The sequence below is a fragment of the Girardinichthys multiradiatus genome, chromosome 23 (genome assembly GCF_021462225.1).
Source record: "Girardinichthys multiradiatus isolate DD_20200921_A chromosome 23, DD_fGirMul_XY1, whole genome shotgun sequence".
Lineage (NCBI taxonomy): Eukaryota > Metazoa > Chordata > Actinopteri > Cyprinodontiformes > Goodeidae > Girardinichthys > Girardinichthys multiradiatus.
Window position 1 is genome coordinate 50,197,056 of NC_061815.1, and position 25,878 is coordinate 50,222,933.

A 25,878-nucleotide genomic window follows, 5' to 3' on the forward strand; every position below is an offset into this window, starting at 1 on the left:
GTGGCCTCAGATGCTATGCAGGCCGTCCTCACACTCTGTCTCACTGCCACATTCATGAATTTGTCTGAGGAGACAGAAAAATGCAGATAAACACACAGACTCATATTCCTTGTAGTGTTGCAGGAATATTAGCTTCCGCAGGGAAAATAAGTCCCCAGCATCACCTTCCTACGTTACACTACTCTAACACACAGTTCGATCTCCAGATAAACCAGGGTGCCATGAATTTTATAGAAAGGCTGTAAAACTCTAAGCTATGAGCATCACAACTCTGAGACACCTAAGATACTGCACATATGTGCAACAGTTACATTTATGATATCATGCCATCCTATGCAGACACTCAGTCTACTCTGAGAAGGATCTACCTACCTCAGCATGACGAATGGTTGGAGTGGCATCTTCAAACCATGAATAAACCCTACAGTGAATTTTACACCTTTGCTCCCAGTACACATGCTCTATACTCCAAACAGGTTCTTATGACCAGTTATTTTACATTGACACCTCCATTCATCATGTTTTCAGACACAGACGGGACAAGGAAGGAAACGGTCTGTTTTACTGATGACCAAACTGATGCTCCAAGTCTGATGTGTAACCATTCTGTTTCTCTCTGCAGGGATTTAAACAGAAACAACATCACCAGAATCACTAAAGTGGACTTTTCTGGGCTGAAGAACCTCAGGATTCTGTAAGTGTGTTTCTTCCTCATAAGCAATGTCAAGAAACCCTTAAAAATTGCTGGGAAATGTGATGATAGATCTGATGTTTACCAGCTGAAAAACATTATTGGAAATTATTCTTTTATTGATCTTTTAAAGAAGCAGTAAAGTTCACAACACAACTTCAAACAAGCTTAATGACCGGTTTGATCACAAAAAGCTAAATTATCTGAGCAATGATCTTACCGTTGGTTCTGGAAATAGATTCTTCAAACTGCTTTGAACCCAGAGGTCAAAAGGTGACCTGCAGCCTTACGGAAACAATTATCTTCATTCTGTTGTTCAGCATCTAAAAGCTTCACAATTAGAAACTGAGCTTTCATCTTTCAGCTTTTTAATCAAACCATCTCTCCAGGCTCATTGAATTGACTGCATGTTCGGAAAGAAATCCAGAAGCATAAGATTCACCTGGAAGGATGTCCGCATTAGTCATGAAGACAATCGGTCTTCAGCACGGTATTAAGATCCAGAAGCTGACTTTAGATCCGAACTTTCCAAGAAATCAATACAAAATAAATCCATTAGGTAAAGAACCAACTGGAAAAGTTAAAGTTATTAAATTCTCTGCGTAATTGAGGTGGAAGGAAAATTATTTATGGTTTGGAAATGTTGACAAAGCTGGTCAGAGCAAGTCTTGAAAACTGATGTTCTCAGATGTTCTTCATCCAGTCTGACTGGGCTTTAGCTGTTTTATAAAGAAGAAACAAAGTATGTAGATGTTCAAAGCTGGTAGAAACAAACCCTAGAAGACCTGCAACTGGACCTCTAGCCAGTTATATTTGTGAAAAATGTTGAAAAGCAAGAATGTTTTCCTTCTACGTCTATTTCACTACTTAGTGTTGGTCAGTTCAGGGGATGTTAATACTTTTGGAAGGCACTTTGTTTGTCTATCCTTACTGAAACCTATATTTTTGTCTGTAAAACGGCCCGTTAACCAAAAAAACCACCATGCTGTAGCAATTAAGCTGGCGCTATATTTACCTAATGGGCCTGTATGTGCCTATAGGGAAAACAAACCTCCATAAAATAAAGTGTCCCGTCCTAATAAGGGCTTCCAGGTCTGGAGAGAATGCAAATATTCTATACAAGCACATAAATTCTGCAACTAGTGGCCATTTATTAGGTTAGATAATAGAGTAATTAGGAGGTAACATAACAGTTATAAGCAGCAAGACAACAAGACGTTGAGCTTGTTACAATATGATGATTTACCAGTTCTGCACGATTGTTGGCAAGAACTTAGGCTATTTATATGAAGCAGTAAAAGGTCAAAGGTTAAATGTTCACCACAGTCTCATGACAAAGAACAAGAACTTAATTCATCAGTGGAAAGTCCTTGGATCAGCAGATAATATTTAACAGATATTTGTGACCATAAAGATAACAAACCTCTGATTTGATGTAATTGTATAAATAATGGTTGTGATCATCTGATCTCCATTCAGGACTACTGTTTCCCTCAAAACGTCTTCTATTGGTCTCACACTTTGACATTTCTGTGCAACCATTACTGTCCAACTAGAGAAACATAAGCCTTGTGAGAACATGAGAAGAAGAAGAAACGATCAAAGAAAAGAGTGACAGTGTCAGTGAGTTACTAATATCCTAACTTTGATGTTTAAGTGCATTTGATAGCAAATATCTTGAGAGAAATGAAGAGATAACAACTTCCTGAACTCAAAAAGTCTTTGGTCTGAGTCGGACATGTTACTGTAGTATCTTAATGACCTGAAATGAAATAAAATTGTTTGGCTGGTGATTTTTTTTCTTCACTTGTCCTTTGGTCTGTGATTCAGAAAGTACATTTCATGCACTGATCATTTAAATGGCTGCATTTAGCAGAAAGTAGCTGCTTATCTGCTCTGTCCTAATTGACTCCACAGGCTCTCACTCTTTCAGCTTAAACGCCTAAACTGTGTGTGTGTGTGTGTGTGTGTGTGTGCAAGGGCTTTAATAACTATAATCACTGCTGGCTGCATGCAGCTTCCCTCCTCTCTCCATTTTAACCAGAGCGGTAGATAAAAATACTCTCAACACAAACTAGGAGTGGAAATAAGTTTCTTTAGATGAGTGTTTCATTTTTCAGAGCGCTTGTTTAACTGTGTTTTCAAGTAGGATTTGGATCTTATTTTAGTTTATGTTTGAGGTCATATCTGTGCTTCTGTACTTGACAAACTGTGGGTAAAAAGTAAAAGTAAGTGATTTTATCCTGTCAGTAGGGAGGAGAAGAAAGACCAGGGAAAGTGTGTCTTTGCGTGTGAAAGGCAAGCAGCTTGTTTCATGTGGTTGGTGATAAACTGCTGTGACATTTGCCTGCACCAAAGCTCTCAGAGACACTGGGAGGAGATGTCCTGGGAAAGAGAAGATAGTCTGAGAAAACAGACATGCGGATGCACTCTGTACAGTTAAGCTCCAAATTATTCACACCTCTCGCAGGTTCAGGCATGAAATTATTTTCACTCAACAGAAGCTTCTTAAACAAAATGAGACATGAGAATATTTCAGAAGATAAGAAAACAATGAGAGGGAGTATCAGTTTTTAAATGTATTTATATTTTAATATAATATCATGTTGCAAATTATTCATACCCTTTAATGAAAATGTAAAATCTGTTTTAGCATCACAACAATCAACCTCTTCTTCTAACTGCTCAGCAGCTTTCCGAGTGTTTCCTCTAGTATTTATATGAAAGTATTCACCACCCTGCACTTTTTCCACATGTGGTTTCTGTTCCAGCCTTCTTCCAGAAAAACGTCTGCACACAATACCACCATGACAATGTGAGAGAAGTTTGTTTGAGATTTTTGCAAATTTATTACAAATAGAAAACGTAGAAATCACATTTACATAAGTATTCAGTCTTGAATACTATGTTGATCCACCTTTGGCAGCAATGATGACACAAGCTTAGCGAACCCATCTTTAGGGAGGTTCACCCATTTTTCTTTGCTGAACATCTCAAGCTCCTTCAGGTTGGATGGGAGACATATGTGCACAGCCATGTTCAGATCTCTGCAGAGATGTTCAGTTGGATCCAAATCTGGACTCTGGCTTGGTCACTTCAGAACATTCACAAAGTTTCAACATTCAAAAGTGAAACTTCACTTTTGAGATCTTGGCTGTGTGCTTTGGGTCAATATCCTGCTGAAAAATGAACCGTGGTCCCAGTCAGATGTCAAGACCTCTGGAGCAGGTTTTCATCCAGGATTGCTGCATTCATCTTTCCCTCTATCCTGACTAGCCAACTAAATATCTCCCTAGCATGATGCTGCCACCACCATGCTTTACTGTAGGGATGGTATTGGTCTTGTAATGAGCGGTACCTGGGTTCCTCTAAACACGATGCCTAGCATTCACACCATAGAATTCAATCTTTGTCTCATCAGACCAAAGAATTGAGTTTCAAATGTCTGAGGGTCCTTCAGGTGGATTGCTGCAGATGGTTGTCCTTTTGGAAGGTTCTCCTCTCTCCACAGAGAAATGCTGGAGCTCTGACGGAGTGACAATGGGGTTCCTGGTCACCTCCCTGAACAAGGCCCTTCTCTCCCCATTGCTCAGTTTAGACACTCTAGGAGGAGTCCTGGTGTTTCTAAACTTCCATTAACGAATAATGGAAGCCTCTGTGTTCTTTGGGACCTTCAGAGCAGCAGAAACTGTTCTGTATCCTTCCCCAGATGTGTGCCTCGAGACAATCCTGTCTCTGACGTCTGCAGACAGTTCCTTTGACTTCATGCTCGGTGTTTGCGTTCTGACATGCACTGTCGGTACCAGGCCTCTGCGGAACTCAATGACGGGTTCAGGGTGGGATGCATCTGAAGGCTGCAAGATGGTAGCTCTAGAGGGCCCGACATGGGCACCCCTGCTTTATTATAGAACCGCAGTGAGAATCAGAAGGTTACATCCACTCATCTTGTTTTATTCATTTTAGGGTTTTATTTAATGTTATGAACCACGGTGGGATTATTATGCCAGAAACACCTTCAATTAATTTTCTAAATAAGAATTTGGCAAAATCTTAAATTTATTGTTGATTTTTTTCTAATTCACAGAGAATCTAAATTATGCAGCACATGTCGTCTCAAGGCACTTTACAGGAAAACCAGATCCAACTTATATACAGAAATATCCAGTTAATTCAATCCATTGTAGAAAGATCCAAAAACACAGGTAGAAACTCAGGCAGAAACTTCCAGCAGAACCAGGCTCGGTGTGATCGACCTTCTGCTGGGACTGACTGGGGAAGACGGAGCAGACACACAAAAAGGTTAAAGAATTTGGAGGTGGTTTACTTTGCGCAGTGCATCAGTACCATTGGCCCTGAACTAGACTCTGCTCCTACCACCTCCTTGTTGACAGTTGGTATAGTGTTCTAATGGTGCGTTCACACCAAACGCGGTTTCTGCGAAAGGAGCGGCCAATTTACATGTTATCCCTATGTAGAGGCGCGTTCAGGAGCGGAGCGGCGCGGTGCGAAGGATGCGGAAGGCGCGGCGCAGAAGGCGCGGCAAGTGAAGCGGGAGCGGATCGGCACAATGGACGTGTTGAAAAATCGGAACTTTTCCCTAAATTTGCGTCGCATCAACCAATCAGGGACTGGATGTGACTGTTAAGGTTTCTAAGGTTTCACCTGGAGTTTGTCTTCTCATTGTGACCAAACAACTCAGTTTGTCTCATCTGAGCATAACACTTTTCTCCAGAAAGCATTCGACTTGTCCATGTGGGCAGCTGCAGATTCAGTCCAGCTTGCAGGTGCTGATTCTGGAGCACAAGCTTCTTTCTGGGGTTGATGTTAACTTGTATAGAAAATGACATTGGTGTTCCATCACCATCCAATTTATGATCAGCTTGAACCTTGGGTTTGTATCAGATGATAAATGAAACCTGGACCCATTTGAATCTTTCAGCAGAACAATGGTCTCAAAGACACGACTTAACTGCTGGTGGAAGACGTCCTGAGTGGCCTTATTTCCATCTTGGTGCTGTTTGGGGGTGGTTGTCAGGGGGTGTCCTTGTGGTAGATATTTTGGTCATGTGACAGTGATGCATTAGTACTGGAAGAAGGGTTCAAATGCATCAGTTAAAACCCCAAAGACATTCCTGCCAATGATGAGTTCATGTAAACATTGGATTTCAGCCATTGTTCCCAGAGAAGGATCAGTAAAGCGTAACAGTCTTTCAGGATGCCAGACCAGCGTATAATGTGGTCTTTGCAGAGAAGGGGACTCAGCCTGAGACTTGGAATTCAGTCAAACTTAAGTCACACAAAGAAATACTCGGGTCTTGAATCATACTCGTGGTTTTTGACTCGAGTTTTGTGACCAATCTTTCTCACCTGTAATCAGGGGTGAAATGCAGTCAGCTAGTTAGCTGGAGCTTCATAATGCTTCTTAGAATGAACTCCTGCATTAAATGAGTGTCGATAACAAATAGATTTGACTTACAATAAGGCATCTTGGTTGTGGAATTAGCATCATTACAAAGAGAGGTCCAGGTTTTATAAGTAAATAGGATATTTCTGTAATAGCGGGTGCTAATTTGCATGCACTATATACAATTTGCACTTGCAATAAGTGGGCGTGTTGTGCACAATTTTCAAAGATTGTGCATGCAATGGATAACAGGTGCAAAACAGGTACAGACCGCCCTATTTAAATGAGGAAATTGTACGTGCTGCTGGCTGGAGCAAGAGGAAAAGCCAATAGATCCTCTGCTGTGTTGCTAGAAATATGCAGGGATTGTTACGCTGCATCATTATAAAGGAACCAGTTGTTGATTTGGTCCATGTGCTTTGTTCAGCTCTCGTGTTTCTGGACTATTGCAACTTTTGTTGTGCTACTCACAGCAGGTTTGTCATCGTAACTCACAACAAATTGGCCAATCAATATTAACAATATAAAGGCAAATATGTCTGTTAACTCTATGGAATACTGCGGCGAAAGCGTCGGAGGGGAAAACGTGCTGGCGCACTTGTAAAACTCAAAAGAGGACTTCGCACACCACTGCCTTCAATCCACCTGGCAAATGTCCGCTCTCTAAGCAACAACATGGACGAGCTGCTTCTTCTCACCGGTAAAAACACGGACCTCCGCGGATCAGCGGTTCTCTGTTTCACCGAGACATGGCTGAGTGAAAACATCCCGGACCGCACACTGCTGATGCCGAACTTCCAGCTGCTCAGAGCGGATCGCAGCGCTGTGCAATCGGGGAAGAGGCGAGGAGGCGGAATCTGCTTCTATATAAGTGAAGGTTGGTGCAGAGACGTAAAAGTGCTGGAAAAACATGTAGTCCTGATCTGGAGTCATTTTCCATAATCTGTAAGCCGTTTTATTTATTTTTATAATAATCTGCTCATATTTTCCACCGCATGGCTGTACTTCTGCTGCGGAAAAACATCTTGCTGAGCTGATTACAGACGTGGAGAAAAAATACACGGACTCTTTCATCATAATACTGGGAGATTTTAACAGAACAAACCTCTCAAATGAACTCCCCAAATACAGACAGCATATTAAGTGTCCCAAATGAGACAAAAACACACTGGACCATTGTTACACAGCTTTAAAGGACTCATATCATGCTGTTACCAGGGCTGCTCTGGGTTTTTCGGATCATTATCTAATCCTCCTCATCCCAACCTACAGACAGAGACTAAGAGCTTCCAAACCCACGGTTCACACTGTTAAGAAGTGGACTGAGGAATCAAAGCAGATGCTACAGGCCTGCTTTGAATACACAGACTGGACTGTTTTTGAAACCTCAGCCACTGACTTAAACCAACTAACTGATGTGGTGACATCATACATCAGTTTCTGTGAGGACATGTGTGTGCAGACCAAGACCTTCTGCACCTTTGGGAACAATAAGCCATGGTGTACTCCACACCTCAGGAATCTGAGCAGGGAAAAGGAAGCAGCTCACAGCAGTGGAGATTGGGTGCGGTACAGGCAGGCCAGGAACAAACTAACAAAGGAGAACAAAGCAGCCAAGAGAAGCTACAGTGAAAAGCTGAAGAACAGCCTTTGAACCGGTGATACCTCGGCTGTATGGACCAGTCTGAGAAACCTGACTGCCTATAGGAGCCCCCCCCCCCCACCACCCTTCCTGAACACAGTCGTCTCCTGGCCAACCGTCTGAATGGCTTTTACTGCAGACATGACAAGAAGCCATTCACACCTCAAATCCTTTCCTCCACATCCCATTCAGGAACAAATTTGACCTGTAAAACAACCAACCCCCTACCTTCAGATCCTCTGCCTGCACTAAAGATCTCCGAGGAAGATGTAAATAGGCTCTTTCAGCGCATGAAAACAAAGAAAGCTGGAGGACCTGATAACGTCTCCCCATCATGCCTGAAAGCCTGTGCAAATCAACTCACTCCGATCTTCACAAGGATCTTCAACAAGTCACTGGAGAAATGTGAGGTCCCCTCCTGCCTCAAACGATCCACCATCATCCCGGTTCCCAAGAAACCCACCATCCTAGGATTAAATGACTACAGGCCTGTAGCCCTGACGTCTGTGGTCATGAAATCCTTTGAGCGGCTGGTGTTGAAGCACATGAAAGACATCACAGGCCCCCTGCTGGACCCCCTGCAGTTTGCTTACCGAGCAAACAGGTCGGCAGATGATGCTGTTAACTTAGGTCTACACTTCATCCTGCAACACCTCGACCACCCAGGGACGTACGCCAGGATCCTGTTTGTAGACTTCAGCTCCACCTTCAACACCATCATACCAGACATCCTCCACCAGAAGCTCACCCAGCTCAACGTCCCAGCCTCCACCTGTCAGTGGATCAACAGCTTCCTGACGGACTGACAGCAGCAGGTGAGACTAGGGAGCATCTTCTCCTGATCCAGATCAATAAGTACTGGTGCCCCCCAGGGGTGTGTTCTATCCCCACTCCTCTTCTCCCTGTACACAAGTGACTGCACCTCATCGGACTCGTCTGTGAAACTCCTTAAGTTTGCAGATGACACCACTGTCATTGGACTGATCCAGGACGGTGATGAGTCTGCATACAGACAGGAGGTGGATCGGCTGGTCCACTGGTGCGGTCAGAACTACCTTGAACTGAACCCATTCAAGACTGTGGAAATGGTGGTGGACTTTCAGAGAACACCACCTCCATACACCCCCCTCACCATCCTCAACAACACTGGTCATCTTCTACTCTGCCATCATTCAGTCTTTCCTGTCTTCATCCATCTCAGTGTGGTTTGGCTCATCCACACAACAGGACAGGTCCAGACTGCAACGAATAATCAGGACAGCAGAGAGAATCATCAGGGCTGACCTTCCCTCCATCCAGGACTTATACAGGTCAAGGGTCAGGAAAAGAGCTGCTAACATCTCTGCAGACCCCACACACCCTGCATATAAACTGTTTAGAGTTTTACCTTCTGGCCGCCGCTACAGAGCACTGTTCACTAAAACCAGCCGCCACAGAGACAGTTTCTTCCCCCAGGCCGTTTCTCTGTTGATGAAGTTGCAAATGCACCTTTCTATATATGTATATTTAAAGACATAAAGATATATGCATAAATATATTTAAAATATAGTTAACCCCCACCCCCCCTCCTTGAACCATCACCTTAACGTGGAGGAGGGGTTTGAGTGCTCAAATGATCCTAGAGGCTATGTTGTCTGGGGCCTAAATGCCCCTGGTAGGGTCTCCCATGGCAAACAGGCTCTAGGTGAAGAGGTCAGACAAATAGCAGTTCAAGAATCCCTCATGAGGACAAAAATATCGAGGCACGTGACGTCGCCCAGTATGGCGGAGCCGGGGTCCCACCCTGGAGCCAGGCCTGGGATCGGGACTCGCTGGAGAGCGCCTGGTGGCCGGGTCGCTCCTTGCGGGACCCGGCCGGGCAAAGCCCGAACGAGAGACGCGAGGCCATCCCCCAGTGAGCCCACCATCTGCAGGGGGAACCGTGAGGGACCGTTGCAAAGAGGATTGGGTGGCGGACAAAGGTGGAGACCTCAGCGGCCCGATCGCGAGGTTGAGAGATATTGACTAGAAATAGTCGGGCTCGCCTCCACGCACAGCGTGGGCTCTGGAACCCATCTCCTTGAGAGGGATTGGACTCTCTTCTACTCTGGAGTGGCCCACGGGGAGAGGCGGCGGGCTGGGGTGGGTTTGGTTGTTGCCCCCAACCTCAGCCGTCTCGTGTTGGGGTTTAACCCAGTGGATGAGAGGGTTGCATCCCTGCGCCTTCGGGTTGGGGAGAGGTCCCTGACTGTCATCACGGCCGCATGTTTTGGACACTCGGGTGAAGAGAGGGGCTGAGCTGTCCACTGATCACCACCTGGTGGTGAGTTGGATCCGCTGGAGGAGGAGAAAGCCAGAAAGACTTGGCAGGCCCAAGCGCATAGTTAGGGTCTGCTGGGAACGTCTGGCGGACCCCTTGGCCAGGGATGTATTCAACTCCCACCTCCGGGAGAGCTTTGACCAGATCCTGGCGGATGTTGGAGACATAGAGTCCGAGTGGACCATGTTCTCCGCATCTATTGTCGATGCTGCTGCCCGTAGCTGCGGCCGTAAGGTCTGTAGTGCCTGTCGCGGCGGCAATCCCAGAAGCCGGTGGTGGACTCCGGCAGTAAGGGATGCTGTCAAGCTGAAGGAGTCCTATCAGCTGTGGTTGGCTTGTGGGACTCCTGAGGCGGCTGACGGGTACCGTGAGGCCAAACGTGCTGTGGCCCGGGCTGTGGCAGAGGCAAAAACTCGGGCCTGGGAGGAGTTCGGTGAGGCCATGGAGAAGGACTACCGGTTGGCCTCGAAGCGATTTTGGCAAACCGTCCGGCGCCTCAGTAGGGGGAAGCAGTGCTTCGCCAACACTGTTTATAGTGGGGTTGGGAGGCTGCTGACCTCAACTGAGGACATCATCGGGCGGTGAAAGGAGTACTTCGAGGATCTCCTCAATCCTGCCATCACGCATTCCGTGGTGGAAACAGAGGCTGGAGACTCAGGGCTGGACTCTTTCATCACCCAGGCTTAAGTCACCGAGGTGGTTAAAAAGCTCCATGGTGGCAAGGCTTCGGGGGTGGATAAGATCCGCCCTGAGTACCTCAAATCTCTGGATGTTGTTGGGCTGTCATGGTTGACACGCCTCTTCAACATTGCATGGCAGACGGGGACAGTGCCTCTGGACTGGCAGACTGGGGTGGTGGTCCCGGAGGGTGTGTTCCAACTACAGGGGGATCACACTCCTCAGCCTCCCTGGTAAGGCCTACGCCAGGGTATTGGAGAGGAGAGTCCGGCCGATAGTCAAACCTCGGCTTCAGGAGGAGCAGTGTGGTTTTCGTCCCGGCCGTGGAACACTGGACCAGCTCTATACCCTCTACAGGGTGCTCGAGGGTTCATGGGAGTTTGCCCAACCGGTCCACATGTGTTTTGTGGACCTGGAGAAAGCATTTGACTGTGTCCCTTGTGATGCCCTGTGGGGGGTGCTCCAGGAGTATGGAATCGGGGGCTCCTTTATTAGGGGCCATCCGATCTCTGTACAAGTGGAGCAGGAGTTTGGTCCGCACTAAGTCGGACCTGTTCCCGGTGCATGTTGGACTCCGACAGGGCTGCCCTTTGTCACCGGTCCTGTTCATAACTTTTATGGACAGGATTTCTAGACGCAGCCAAGGGCCGGAGGGGTTCTGGTTTGGGGACCAGAGGATTTTGTTTTTTCTTTTTGCAGATGACGTGGTCCTGCTGGCCCCCTCTAGCCAAGACCTACAGCATGCACTGTGGCTGTTCGCAGCCGAGTGTGAAGCGGCTGGGATGAAGATCAGCTCCTCCAAGTCCGAGGCCATGGTACTCGACCGGAAAAGGGTGGCTTGTCCTCTTCAGGTTGGAGGGGAGTTCCTGCCTCAAGTGGAGGAATTTAAGTATCTCGGGGTCTTGTTCACGAGTGAGGGAAGAATGGAGCGGGAGATCGACTGACGGATCGGTGCGGTTGCCGCAGTAATGGGGGCACTGTGCCGGTCCGTTGTGGTGAAGAGAGAGCTGAGCCGAAAAGCAAAGCTCTCAATTTACTGGTCGGTCTACGTTCCTACCCTCACCTATGGCCATGAACTTTGGGTAATGACTGAAAGAACGAGATCCCGGATACAAGCGGCTGAAATGAGCTTCCTCCGTAGGGTGGATGGGCACTCCGTTAGAGATAGGGTGAGGAGCTCGGCCATCTGGGAGGGCCTCGGAGTAGAGCCGCTGCTCCTCCACATCGAGAGGAGCCAGTTGAGGTGGCTCGGGCATCTATACCGGATGCCTCCTGGACGCCGTCCTCGGGTGGTGTTCCAGGCACGTCCCACTGGGAGGAGGCCCAGGGTACGGCCCAGGACACGCTGGAGGGACTATGTCTCTCGGCAGGCCTGCGAACCTCTCTGGCTCCACCCGGAGGAGCTCAAGGAGGTGTCTGGGGAGAGGGACATCTGGGCGTCTCTGTTGAGTCTGCTGCCCCCGCGACCCGGTCCCGGATAAGCGGAAGACGACGAGTATGAGTACGAGTTAAAAGCCCAGAGAGCAAAGTGTACCGGAGTCAAATTCCTTGTTTGTTTGTACAAACTTGGCAATAAAGCTGATTCTGATCTTTTGAAGATCAGGCCCTAAATGTTGTCTAAGTCTCAACAAAGACATGTCCAGTTCCTTAAAATAAAAATACTTTTTGTTACAATAACTGAACATAAATTTATATTTAAACTTTGATAAGAGGTTTGTCTTATTGATGCTCTAAATAACTCACAACAGTTTACGAAAGTCTCTCCATGTTGAATTAAATTAAAGTCAGTATAAAGCAGCATCAGATTTGATTCCCTAACGTGCGGCAGTGCAGTGTTACACCCAGACTAGCGGGCATTAAGTATGAAGATGTTCACCTCAGTTATTGGAGACCTGACTTATATGATATTGAAGAAATACTTGCATCTAATTAGACTTCTGTTAAAAACATCTGAAATGATCTGAATGTACATTAAACTTGACAATGTCTGCAGCAAACCCAATAAAAGTTTCAATTCAATTCAGTTCAGTTTCAATTCAGTTTATTTATATATCGCCAATTCACAACACATGTCGTCTCAAGGTTCTTCACAAAGTCAGGTTCATACATTCCAATTAATCCTAACCATTGAACAGTGCAGTCAGATTTAAAATCCTCCACCTTCAACTTCAGACCTCACTGAAGTTCCTCATTCAGATGTTGTTCTGGAACCTGATAACACTGTAGCTGCGTCCAGCAGTCGGAGTATCGTTTTCAGCTTGCTGTTAACTCGGCTCGCCTCTTCATGCACATTGCAAATGCAACACTTAATGTAATATCCTTGGCAGCAACACTTTACAAGATTTCTTCCAGACTGTGGCAAAATTGAGTAATTCCAAACAAATTTAGATGTAAGTGAAAACTGGAGCTTGATAAGGAAAAGCTGGCTGGAATGTTCATGTGGTCTCACCAATAACAGAGCAGTTAATATCTCCTGAAGTGTGTCCTTGTCTCCATTCAGGTGCCAGTAGAAGTCAGCATGACATCATTGTGGTTTTCATGATGCTTGTTAGGACTCTGTAATATGGCTGACTTATTGGACCCACCATGCTCCAAACAAATCAGATCCAAACTTGTTTGTGTTCATTTCTCCACGGTTCTGTGGATGACTAATGCTGATGAAAAACAATACAAAACCAATACCTCATCAGAGCAACATGCCCCCCTCCCCACCACTGCACCATCTGTTTGGCTCAACATCTACTGTCAAATCAGTGTTTAGCTTGGATAGTTCTGCCTTAGTGAGACTCTTCACTCAGGACACTGGTTACGAATGATGTGTTTTCATGCATATCAGATTATGTGCACTCATTCTGCAGATGTTTCAACAGTTAATCTTTACACCGTTTGTCATCAAACAACGAGTCATACTCAGGTTCTGTGATAATGGTCCATTTGTCTGTTTGAGCTGGAGCCTGATGATGAACCGAGGAAAGCTCTTAGCCTTGATGGAGGGTTTTGGAAACCAGATATTAACACCAAACCTTTGTAAGGCTTTGTACCGTGCCAGAGTCTGGTTTCTGGAGCAGATGACACCAGTGTGAACCCATCCCGGACTCTAAAACAGACCAGAGAACCATACCCTGGCTCGGTTACAACTGGCTCAGCACGGTTTACCCGGACCCTGGAGCAGTTCACTTGCAGTATGAATTAGTGATGTGTCGATCACAAACAAAACGGCTCTTTGAGGTGGCTCTTTAAAGTGACCGACAGGATCTGGCTTCTGATTGGGAGCCATTTTTCCCGCTTGTGTCTCTCTCTTACTGTTTTTCTCTTTAAACCTCTAGTGATTGGTCAATATGTGTGCATCAAAAGCAGGAATAGAGGATGTAACGTAAGAGCAGAACATTTGAGTAGAAGAAGAAGAAGAAAAACAAAGCAAGAGGGCAAACCTGAAGATGAGAGAGTTTGAAAGTGTCATGTGGGGCTAGGTGGAATAGTAAAGAGGTACAGTCACACAGCTACATTTCATCACCAAGTAGCACCACAAACACGATGAGACGGACTTTCTTCTTCGCATTTTTTTTCTACTCGACCAGTGCAACACTGCGGCCCGAAACAGTCCGTTGCAACGGCATGACTATGTTTGGTCCAGTTTAAACATCTCTGTGTTAAAGTGAACCGGGCCAACTAGAGTTAAATTTTCTCTTTTACCGATCCATTTTACCAATCCCTGAACTGGACCACCAATGTGAATGCGCCCTTATAAACATTGTCCCTGTTTTAAGTCCGTTATAATTACCTAAATACCAGAATAATGGGAAATCATTTTAGATCTATTTTTATTAAATGTGTATTTATTTCCAGGCTGCATGGTGGTGGTGCAGTTACACAGGTTCTGGGCTTCAATCCTGACCTGGGCTCCTTCTGCATGGAGTTTGCATGTTCTGCCCGTGCATGTGAGGGTTCTGTCCGGGTACTCCGGCTCCCTCCCCCAGTAAAAAAACATGACTGTTAGGTTGATTGGTCTCTAAACAGACCTTTGGTATGACTGTGTGTTTGGTGGCCCTCCAGCAAACCTGCTTCCCAACATTTTCTGCCTTTGCTTCTCTCCGCTCCAGTTTTTCTTCCTTCCGTCACAACCTTTTGCTCCTTCTTCTAATTTTTAGCATCATTTGTAGCACACTGAGCCTGGTTCTGGTTCTGCTGGAAGTTTCTTCCTGTTAAAAGGGAGTTTTCCTCTCTACTGTCTCTACATGTTCATCCAGGAGGAGCGAATGCTGAAAGTCCCTAACTGGATGCAATCTGCTGGGTTTCCTTAGATAGATATTTTACCAGTTTGAATAATAAACTGAATCTGACTGCACTGATAGTCAGGATTAATTGGAATGGATGAACCTGACTGGGAATCTGGATGAGTGGATTGAATTCACTTTGTACAGTGCCTTGAGACGACATGTGTTGTGAATTGGCACTATAGAAATTGAACTGAATTTAATTTAATTTAATTAATGATTTCCTTTAGCTGACTAGATTAAAACATTTGTGTAAACGCTGAGTGTTCATGGCAGATTCATATATTCATTCTGCTTATTATCTGTTTATTCAACCAATGAAGTGTCTCTGTTGCTCTACGTGAGCCAAAAAGAGCAGCTTTGATGATATGAATTCTTTCCAGTTTAAGGACATTTAAGGACAGCTACATTCTTGTAGCAGCTGTGTCCAGTTACAGACAAAGTGACCACTGCAACCATTAAAACTAATTATTTCACTTCTGTTTGTCTCTTTAAATCCATTCATTCAGTCATCTGGAGGACAACCAAATCAGTGTCATCGAGAGAGGAGCCTTCCAGGACCTGAGATTGCTGGAGAGACTGTAAGTTTCATTATTTGACACCGAAACCCTGAAATTGGTTTTTGATGTGGAGAAAACCCTCCATACTGAGCATGTCCGCACACACAATGCATCCATTTCACAGTATGAGAACAGAGCCAGATGCAGCATCCTGCAGGTATTCATACCCCTGAACTGTCAAAACCACAAACATCAGTAAGTTTCACTGGGATTTTATATGATCGACCAAAGCAAACTGGTGAATGACTGGAAGGAAAAACAATAAATGGTTTTCTGATGTTTTTACAAAACGAAGTGCACCTACCCAGTCTGATTCCCATAAATAAAATCCAAATGCAACAGAAGTCACCTTATCAGTAGAATAGAGTCCAGATGTTCTGTTTCTAGCCTCAGGGGTTCATTAGAGAACAACCAGCATCATGAAGACCAAGGATCTACAACAATATTGCAAACTTTGAAGATCTCACAGAGCTCTGTTCAACCCACCATCTGAGCATGGAGAGAAGATTGTCCACCCTGCAGACCTACCAAGACATGGAGATCCACCTAAACTGACAGGCTGGGTAAGGAGATCATCAATCAGAAAAGCACCCAATATGTACATGGTAACTCTGGAGGAGCTGCAGACATCCACAGCTCAGGTGGGAGAATATTTTACAAAATCTGACCTATAAGGAAAAGAATGAATCATTTTTTTAAAGAAAGCCTGAAGAAGTCCCGTTTGCAGTTTAGCAGACATATCAGCATGTTGTTGGAACAGAGAAGCTGAAAGACCATAGAAGACACGTGATGGTGGCAGCATCATGCTGTGGGAGGATGGATGGAGCTAAATCCAGGACAATCCTGGAAGAAAACTTGTTAGAGGCTGCAGAAGACTGGAGACTGGGGTGGAGGTTCAGCTTCCAGCAGGACAGCCACCCTGAACAGACAGCAAGAGATACAATGGGATGGTTCAGATCAAAGCAGATTCATGTGTTAGAATGGCCAAGTCAAAGTCCAGACCCAAATCCAACTGAGAATCAGTGGAATGACTTGAAAACTGATGTTCACAGATGTTCTCCATCCACGCTGACTGAGCTTGAGCTGGTTAGGAGAATATGTTCAGTCTGTAGATGTTCAAACCTGGTGGAGAGATGGACCAAAAGACCTGCTGTCCAAGGTGGTTCTACAAAGTACTGACTCAGAGAGGACTGAATATAAATGCACTCCACACTTCTTAGATTTTTATTCAATCCATGTATCTGTTTCCTCTGACGTCACAAAAAATCCCTTTAAAACACGTTTGTGACAAAATGGGAGAAAAAGTTTAGGCGGTGCGAAAAGTTCTGCGGGGCTCAGTATCCGACTTCCTGTAGCAGTTTTATTATTGTAGCTGGTCGTGAATTTGTTGTCAAAGCAGGTTCACATGGAATCACACCGGATCAATGTCAACAAACCCATCCCACTTCTCACTTCACACTCACGGTTTACACTGCTTTCCTGCCTGTGTTTGTGTGTGCGTGTGTGTGTGTGTGTGCGTGCATGTGTGTGCGTGTGTGTGTGTGTGTGTGCGTGTGTGTGCGTGTGTGTGTGTGCGTGTGTATGTGTGTGTGTGTGTGTGTGCGTGTGTGTGTGTGTGTGTGCGTGTGTGTGTGTGTGCATGTTCTTGATGTTCTTGCAGCCTCCAACTCACACCAAGGCTCTAGTCAACAAAGCTGAGGTGTCAGTGTACCATACCTCCCACACACACACCTGCATGTTTATGACTGTGGGTTGGAGGGAAGATGGACGCACACACATCACCTGGAAGGAGATTCATTATGATGCAGGATGGAGCTTGAATCCGGTTTTGTTAGAGTAAAAACAAAAAAAACAAACAAATTTTCACAAATTTGTTGAGCTGGGTTAAATGTAACTCATCTCTGACCCTCATGACATCCAGGAGGCGCCATGTTGTAAATGGACAACCTGAAGAGAGCCCATGACCCGGCTACATGACTCATGCAGAACTGGACATAACATGTAAAATGAAATCCACTGTAAAACATGGAATAGTGTGTAATTTAGTAAGCTGACGTCAGCGTGTTGAATCTGCAAAACTCCCCGCTCATCAGAGATCCTCAACAGAGTGAGATGTGTGTTACTGAAGAACTTTTGTTGTTGAATGTGCTGAGTTAGGTGGTTCTTTAGAAATAAATGGTAAAGCTTCACATATCTTAGGTGAAGCAGAACCTTACAGCAGCAGTAGAACACGAGCAACCCTGTGTTAGAGCAGACAGGTCCGGGATAATTATGGGTGATGCTCAAACCATGAGATGAACCCCTTGAGATGCTCTGACCATAATCTCACTAAATAAAAATAGTTCACTCTTTCATTTTAAAATTCTGCAACAAGTTTGATTCCATTTAGACTTTTAATTCCTCAAAATGTATTTACTGACAAAAGAATAAAAAAAAAGCCAAGAAAACACATCTCCACCCCACAGGAAACATTTCAACCACAGAAAATATGCTTTTATGTTGGTTCATTTCTTCTGGCTGGTACCGATGAGAGCTGGACGTGTCTGAAAACGTTGTCTTTATTAAACATTACAGATGAAGGCAGAGTCTGAGATGTTGCTACTAAGTTCTGTTAGGTTCTGTCTCCCCAGAGGAAAGGTCAGAGGTTACAGGTCTGGTCCTTGTTCAGTGATTGATGGTGTCATAATGTGGAAACATGGGGCTGAGCTGGTCACCACTTCAGATGATAACATTTATAAAGGAACACAGCTGGTCTGTGTTCAATGCTGCTGATGATTCTTATTGATTTAGCAGAAACGTCATCAGCTTTTATGATTTCATATGAAACATTTAACATTTAAGAACATTTAATTAAAGTAAATAAACTTTTCCTGAAGAAAGCCCTCCTTTTGGACAGATTATAGAAATGATGTCACTAAGACTTGAAATGGATGTTTTCCCTGAAGAACATCTAAAACAACTCTTACATCACCTCCCAGAAGATCAGTTATTTCCTCGTAGAAGTATTCGATGTCTCTTTTTATGATTCTCTTTCTGCGTTATAGAAGTGAAAGTCCAGGACTATTCTTCACGCTGTCATAGAGGTTAAAGGTTTGTGTCTGTGTCTTTTCCAGGACAAACTCTTCTTCGTGACCCTGTAACCCCCCACCCTCCGTTTGTCTTTCCCATCCACGTCTCATTTCTCAGCCAGATGCTTTGGTAGGCTGATAACGGGTTTGCTCCCTCTGCTTGCATTGTACACATGGAAACCCAAGAAGACACATTTTACCAGAACATGCTCTATCTGACATGTTTTATGGGATGTAGCTAAACAGGAACAGCATTAGTTGTGACAGCATGTACTGATTAGAACCTCCTCAGGTTCTCACTCTGCTGTTTCTCCTCATTAGAACCGTGATGGCGCTCTTTGTATATCTAGGGAGTGAAAGCGGGAAATCTCGGGAGAGAAACATGGACTACAGTGGGGGGTCAGACAGGAGAAATGTTGCTTCACATAGTTAAAAAAGCCTTTTTCATTCAGATATTTGAATAGCTTGAACAAATGTTTTCTCCTGAAGAGCTACATATAGAATATAAAGTTCATTTTTTCAGTAATTTATATAGAATAATTACAAGCTGACTTTTTCAAGCCTTTATTTCATGTTAATTGTGATCATTTATTGCTTCCAGCCAAATTCAAACACAACATTTAAGATTAGCATATTACATCAGACCAAGAAAAACATTTACAGAAATAATAATGTTTAATGAACCAAATAAAAACAGCTTAGTTATATACCTGAACTCATTTGGAACATTTATGTGGAACTAAGAGCTCAATGCAACGTTCTATCGGGCAAATTTAAAGGTGACACCAGAACTAAATGGAGAGGACTCCCAGCTATCACTAAACTCTGCTATTAGATGACATGAAGGTTCCTGGATGGATGGATGGATGGATGGATGGATGGATGGATGGATGGATGGATGGAAAAAGAAAGGTGGGCCGAATGCTGCACAGCAAATGAGATGCTACACACAATGGTACCATCCTGGTCCAACTGACCCTAACCCTTTTTATTCTAAAATGTATGAGCAACAGTGTCCATCCATCCATCCATCCATCCATCCATCCATCCAGCCATCCATCCATCCATCCATTGTGGCCAGCAATACACCTCTGGTATAGTTTCTCCACCTCCTCTTTTTAGTTTTTGACCTAATATCATGAATATTTTCTCTTTCCATTTTAATTTAGTTTTATTGATGGATTTTGCTCTTTTGTATTTGCCAGATGTAAACTTGACTGTGCTGATGAGTTACTACAGAGGTTATCAGGTTTTGAAATGAGCAACATAAACTGCTCAGCTCTAATGTTGCACACATTGCTATCATGACATTAATGAGTTCAGTAAGAAAATGCAAAGAAATCTTTAAAGCATCTCATCCACCCTAATATTCCTGTAACTTCCTTCTTTTGATCCAGTTTTTCCTTCATTTCAAGAATGTTTTAACTGTTTGCTCAGAGTTTATCTGATGATGAAGGTGATGAGTGGCTTCAGAGCGCTTAAACTCTGACAACCTGTTGGTGACGCTGCAACATGAAGCCTGCTCATGACTTTGAACATGCTGACCTGATCGGTCTGTCAGCACTGACTCATGTGTTAAACTGTGGGTTTTACCTGTTTCTGTGTCTAATGTCCGTGTTGTTTTTATCTCCCTGCAGACGCCTGAACAGAAACAAACTCCAGTTTCTCCCAGAGCTTCTCTTCCAGTCCAATCCCAAACTGGGACGAGTGTGAGTGCTCTCTATGATTTCTCTTCTCATGTGCTACGTGATCCTTTTGAAAACACAGCCGCAGTGCAATGTCAGATCTTCTCTCCAGGCTGAGGGTTCAGGTCTTATGCCAGGTGACACAGTGGCTCTCTGTGCTCCTGTCAGGAGGTAAAACAGATGTAGAAGGTCCATCTGCACAGTTTGAAGAGGTGAAAGTGTCCCTGCAAGGAATGTTTTGTTTGGGCTGATGTGGAGTTTCTATTTAGGAATCTGGAGCTTTCCTGGAGAGTTAAGGTTGTAAAATCAGGTCAAAGTGAAGCGGCGAAGCCTCCCACTTGTCCTTCTTCTTCTCTTGTCCTTTTCATCTCACTTTCCAAAACATGCTCTGTCTCTTTGACTCCCATCGGTGCATCAAGCCTTTCTTTTTCTCCGCTCTTGGCCTTTTCCATCAGGTTGCTTCAGCCTCTGGGATGCTTAGGTTGAAGGTTAAAACACCTTTTAAACTTAATGGCTGTTTTCATTGGGCAGAGTCTGAGTCTGTGTATCTGGAGGTGGACGGGAGCTCTGTGGTTATTATTGCATTCATTCCTGGGGCTATTTTTGTGCTTTCATACCTTATATTGGCGCTTCAGGGGTAATATATGATGTGTGTGTGTGTGTGTGTGCTGATAGCATGAAACGTGTTACATGCATGCAGATTAGGTCATGTATGTTTATGTTGTAGGAATCAGTGTTGATGTATTTTAGAGGCCTGGGTTAGAGGGGGGGATATGAACCTAAACTAATTTACTAAACTGATTTCATGAATTTAATACTAAATTAATTTATCCCTAAACATACAGAACTGAGCCCAGTTCTGACAACCATCAGTGCAGGGAAATGTTTTGCATTTTAAAGGCACTGAAGCCTTTAGCTTCTTGTTCATAACAGCCTTTATTTTGAAGCAGAGGTGAATAAACCCAGTAAACCTTGTGAAGAGCTTCTGCAGTGTTTCTGCAGCGCCCCCTGGATGTTTGAGAGAAAGACTTGGTGTGGTGAAACTCTGTAAGACCTGGCCAGACCGATTGTGTTTCTTATATTTATTTATTTAACTTTATTTAACCAGGAAATCCCACTGAGGTTAAAAGACCTGGACAAGGTAGCCAACAATGTAAAGCAGAACTATAATCACAAACAATAACAGAACAAAAATAGAATAAAACATAAAAACTAAGACTCTCAACAGAAACAGTGATGATCCACCTCCACTGCATCCCTCAGATTTATCGTGGACATGAATGTTTGTTATTTGTGGTAATAAGTGATGCACTGCAGCAGATAGCTGAGCAGGCTGTCATGTTGGAAATCAAAGTGTTTACATCAACTGTGGCTTCCAGGATCTCACACACACAGACAATACTGGCACAGTCCACACACACATTTCCACACACTCCCACTGTTGGATTCCAGCATTTCTCTTGTTCTTCATGAGTGATGGGCTGATTTTATCTCCTTCCTGGAACGTTCCTTTATAGGACCTAAAACTGTTCTCTAGTTTGGACTTTTCTCTGCTTTAATATGGATCTCCATGGACTACTTGGACTATTCATGAGAATGGAAAGCGGTGAACGTGTTCCAAACTTAACATTATAAATCTCATGTTCTTTATATCCTAACTTTACCATCAGCAGAATTTAAATTACAGTCTGGATGTTTTTTTGACAACCTCTCAGGTTTTCTTTCTTAAATCTCGACAGTTTTTCCTGTCTTCTTCTCAGGAAGTGTTGATAATGTGAATGTATGTTCTTATAAAAGAGAAAGGAAGGTAGGACAGAAAGGAAAACAGAAAAAAAGTTGCAGAATGATGGTAAAGAAGGATAAAATACTGAGGGTGGTATACAGCAGCAGCAGGGTGAGGAGAAGGTTTGCTGGTGGCTTTCTGGTTTGGATTTGTAACCTTCCTCCCTGTCAGCCTCGGTTAGATATTAAATGATGCTGGTGTGATAGGAATTACCTCTTAACCCTCCTATTAAAGCCATGTGGTCTGAGGTTTGGAGAAGGGAGGAATAAGAAGGATCTAGACCAATATTCGAGAAAAGAAAGGCAGAAGTTGGGGGTTTTGCTCCTCAGAGGGAGCATGTAATAAAGTAAAAGATGCTTCAGCCTGAATTACCTCTTGATGCACTTTTACATTCCTGCTTGGACAAACATGAAGCACTCCAAAAGCTTCTATTTATTGCAAAACTTTCCTATCTATTAGTAAATTTGACTTGCTGCAGGAACAATAGGAACAGAGGATTAGCGATGGATGGATGGATGGATGGATGGATGGATGGATGGATGGATGGATGGATGGATGGATGGATGGATGGATGGATGGATGGATGGATGGATGGATGGATGGATGGATGGATGGATGGATGGATGGATGCTGTGAGAGAGAAGAACCTGGTAGGTCCCCAAGAGGTGATGGTGAGATAGATGACTGGAGTCTGGGTTTCTCTGTGTTGGTTCTCCACACAGTTTGCAGAGACTGTGGTCTGAAAGCAGTCAGACTATCAGTCCTGCTCCCACTAAGGCTGAACTTTGAGTAGGACGTTTTCACTAAGAGGACCATGAGGTTCTGGGATGAAGGACATGCAGTGTTGATTTGAATGAAAAAACTGGAATCAAACATTCTGGGAGCAGAACTTTAAGTGACTTAATGTTTCATGTCAAACTCCACTGACCTGAGATGAACCTCATCTTGTTGTCTTCACTTTCTCATCCTGGAGTGTATGCATATGTGTGGCTGGTCTAGTGCATGTATGCTTTGTTCAACATACCAAAAGCATGTGATGCACATTGCGTGCAAAGATCCAGAGAGCACAGTCAAACCAGCCCTGGTTTACTGCCAGTTACACTCATGGAGCCACATTATTCTCCTCCGTTAATGCAGCTCAGGTTACATCTGATTTGTTGGAGAGGGGCCCACAGCCTCCATAAAGCTGAGAGTCTATCAGACTGAAGAGATGTTTCCTTTTCCTTCACAAATACGTTTCTAATTAGACTGAAGATGATGAATGTTCTGTAATGATCACAGTGGTTTGGTCTTTATTGCAACACATAAATGTGATGTTTGAACATCAACAGATTGTTCTGTTGAACAGATTTACATGTTCCTGCCTCTTACATACTGCAGCAGTTAGAAACATGATGAAAGTTTCTCTTTAAAAAGTATACCAACTCTACCAGCTTTGAACGTCTGAGATTGTTGACTGTTCTTTGTGAAAAACACCTCTAAACACCTCAAACTCAGCCAGACTGGATGGAGAACATCGGTGAACATCCGTTTTCAAGTCTTACCACAGAGTCCCAGTTGAATTTAAGTCAAGACTTTGACTAGGCCATTCTAATCCATGAATGTGCTTTGATCTAAACCATCCATTGTATCTCTGGCTGTATGTTCAGGGTGGTTGTTCTGCTGGAAGGTGAACCTCCACCCCAGCCTCAGGTCTTCTGCATCCTCCAACAGGTTTTCTAGCAGGATGATCCTGGATTTAGCTCCATTAATCTTCTCACAGCATGATGGTGCCAGCACCATGTTTTACATTGGGAATGGTGTGTTCAGGTTGTTAATGTTTCTCCACATATTGGGCTTTGCATGCAGATTAAAGCGTCCAGTTTGGTCTCCTCTGATCAGTGCTCCTGCTTCCACATCATTGATGTGTCTCCGACATGGCTTGTGGAAAACAGGGCTTCTTATAGCTTACGTTCAACAACGGCTTCCTTCATGCTATTCTTCCATAAAGGTCAGACTTGGGAAAAAACTGTTAAGCTGTTAGATCTTAGTCAGATTGTGGATGCATGGTTTTCTTCATGGTTTTCTTGCTTAGTTATGATAGGGCTGTGCTTCGCTGATGCCCTCTCTGCTCTCTATAAACTGCATCACAGCAGGACGTCACAAGCCAAAGTGTCAGACTAAAAGGGTTTTTTGGAGGCTTAATAGAAGGAAAGAAAGTGTGTTAATGTCCTGAGGGAGGCTGGTGAAGGATTTGATGTAGTCACAGTGTCCTTGAGAACGATACTTAAACCCTACATATTCGCTCTCTGCCGACCAAGCAGGAGAATAAAGTTAGATAAACACTAAGGAATGTTTCTAACGTTACCTTGAGGGGAAAAATGGAGCAAAATGGAAGTAAAGGAGAGAAAAATGATCCGCTTGAGTCTAATGGTCAACAAATCAGGATCTGTAAGGTTGCCTATTTAAATCCCTGTACTGAAGACTGGACTGTAATTAGATATACTCTTCGGCAACCTTTAGTTTACCCTTGTGCAAGGCACTTAACCTTCAAATGCTTCAGTGGAGCTCCCAGATGTAGACACGTGGTCCAGACTCTCCATAGTTACTGTAAATACAGCTTCCTGGTGGGGAGAAAAGGGTGGAGAGAGGAATGAGGGAGAGAGGGAACGCTGAAGGGCCGGAGGTCATCTGAGATGACTTTTCCTCCTAATTACACTAATGGAGGAAGACGAGAAGGTTGCCTTTAATCTTGGCTAATTGTCCATTTAGAGGCGGCTGATGTAGTATACCTGCTGGAATGTTAAGGTTATTGTTACAGGAAGCATGAGCTGCCTTCATGTCTACTGATTGGCTGCGACAGATGGAGCCTCACTGCTGATTGGTGGGAAAGGTCGGGAAGGTTTAAGTGGTGTAAAGAAACTCTTTGAACTTGCATGTTTCTGCTTTTCTTTTTCATAATTATCTGCTTCCATATAGAGTTTTATTTGGAAACATCCCCTGACCGAAGCAGCACATATAGCTGAGATGTTTCTCTTCCTGTCAGGAGCTCCTAACCATGCTTGGTCATTAGTTCCTTCCTAATGACTAAACATGGCTGCATCCTGAGCCCACACATCCAACTGAACTGTGTGAGGCAGAATTTAGATCTTCAGTGGAGCTGGCAGCTGATGGTGTAGGCACATGTTTCACTCATCCCAGACCTCCCAGTGTGCCCAGAGGTCTTTGCAGAACAACCGCATTTCTATAACTTCATCTGAGGAGCAGATTCTACACCAGTCAAGAACATCACCATCTAGATTTAACAGAGCAGAAAGGTGAGAAGCCTCCAATGGAAAAGCATTGCAGTGGTGTTCTTCCGAAGACAATGGCTTATTTAGTCTTAATGGCTGCAGAGAGTCTGTCTTCATTCCTTTACAGATGGTTGAAGGAAAGAGATGAATCTCATAATCAGCCTGAAAGACCTTGGGAAAGAGCACTGGATTTCTGGACTTTAAGTGGGTTTTCACTGCAGGAAGCTTTTCCAGGAACCAGGGTAGACTTTGGGTCTTTTCCACTAATGCCTGCATGGTCTCAACTCGGATGTACCCGACTCTACACGGTTCCTGCCTCCATGTGTATGGGATCGTCATAGCAAGGCGCTCCGAAAAGTAACGTCATGTAATTTGTGTGTGACAATCCACCATCTGACTACCATTGTGTCTTCTTATCGGCCACCAGAACATTAATATCTGCACCTCGTCTTTGAACCATGGTGTTGATTGCAGTGGTACCATTTTCCTTAAAGCTCAGAATGCACTCGGTGGCTGTTGTGG

The 25,878-nt window shown here is 44.2% G+C and overlaps 1 protein-coding gene across 1 annotated transcript in view; it reads left to right on the forward strand.

Annotated features, from left to right (window-relative positions):
• Nucleotides 1-25,878, forward strand: part of slit3 (slit homolog 3 (Drosophila)) — a 304,073-nt gene that overhangs the window by 23,518 nt on the left and 254,677 nt on the right. Inside the window, exons 2-4 of the mRNA XM_047353248.1 lie at nt 623-694; nt 15,498-15,569; nt 20,254-20,325. Coding sequence (XP_047209204.1) covers nt 623-694; nt 15,498-15,569; nt 20,254-20,325 — 216 coding nt within the window. The remainder of the gene's footprint in view (nt 1-622; nt 695-15,497; nt 15,570-20,253; nt 20,326-25,878) is intronic.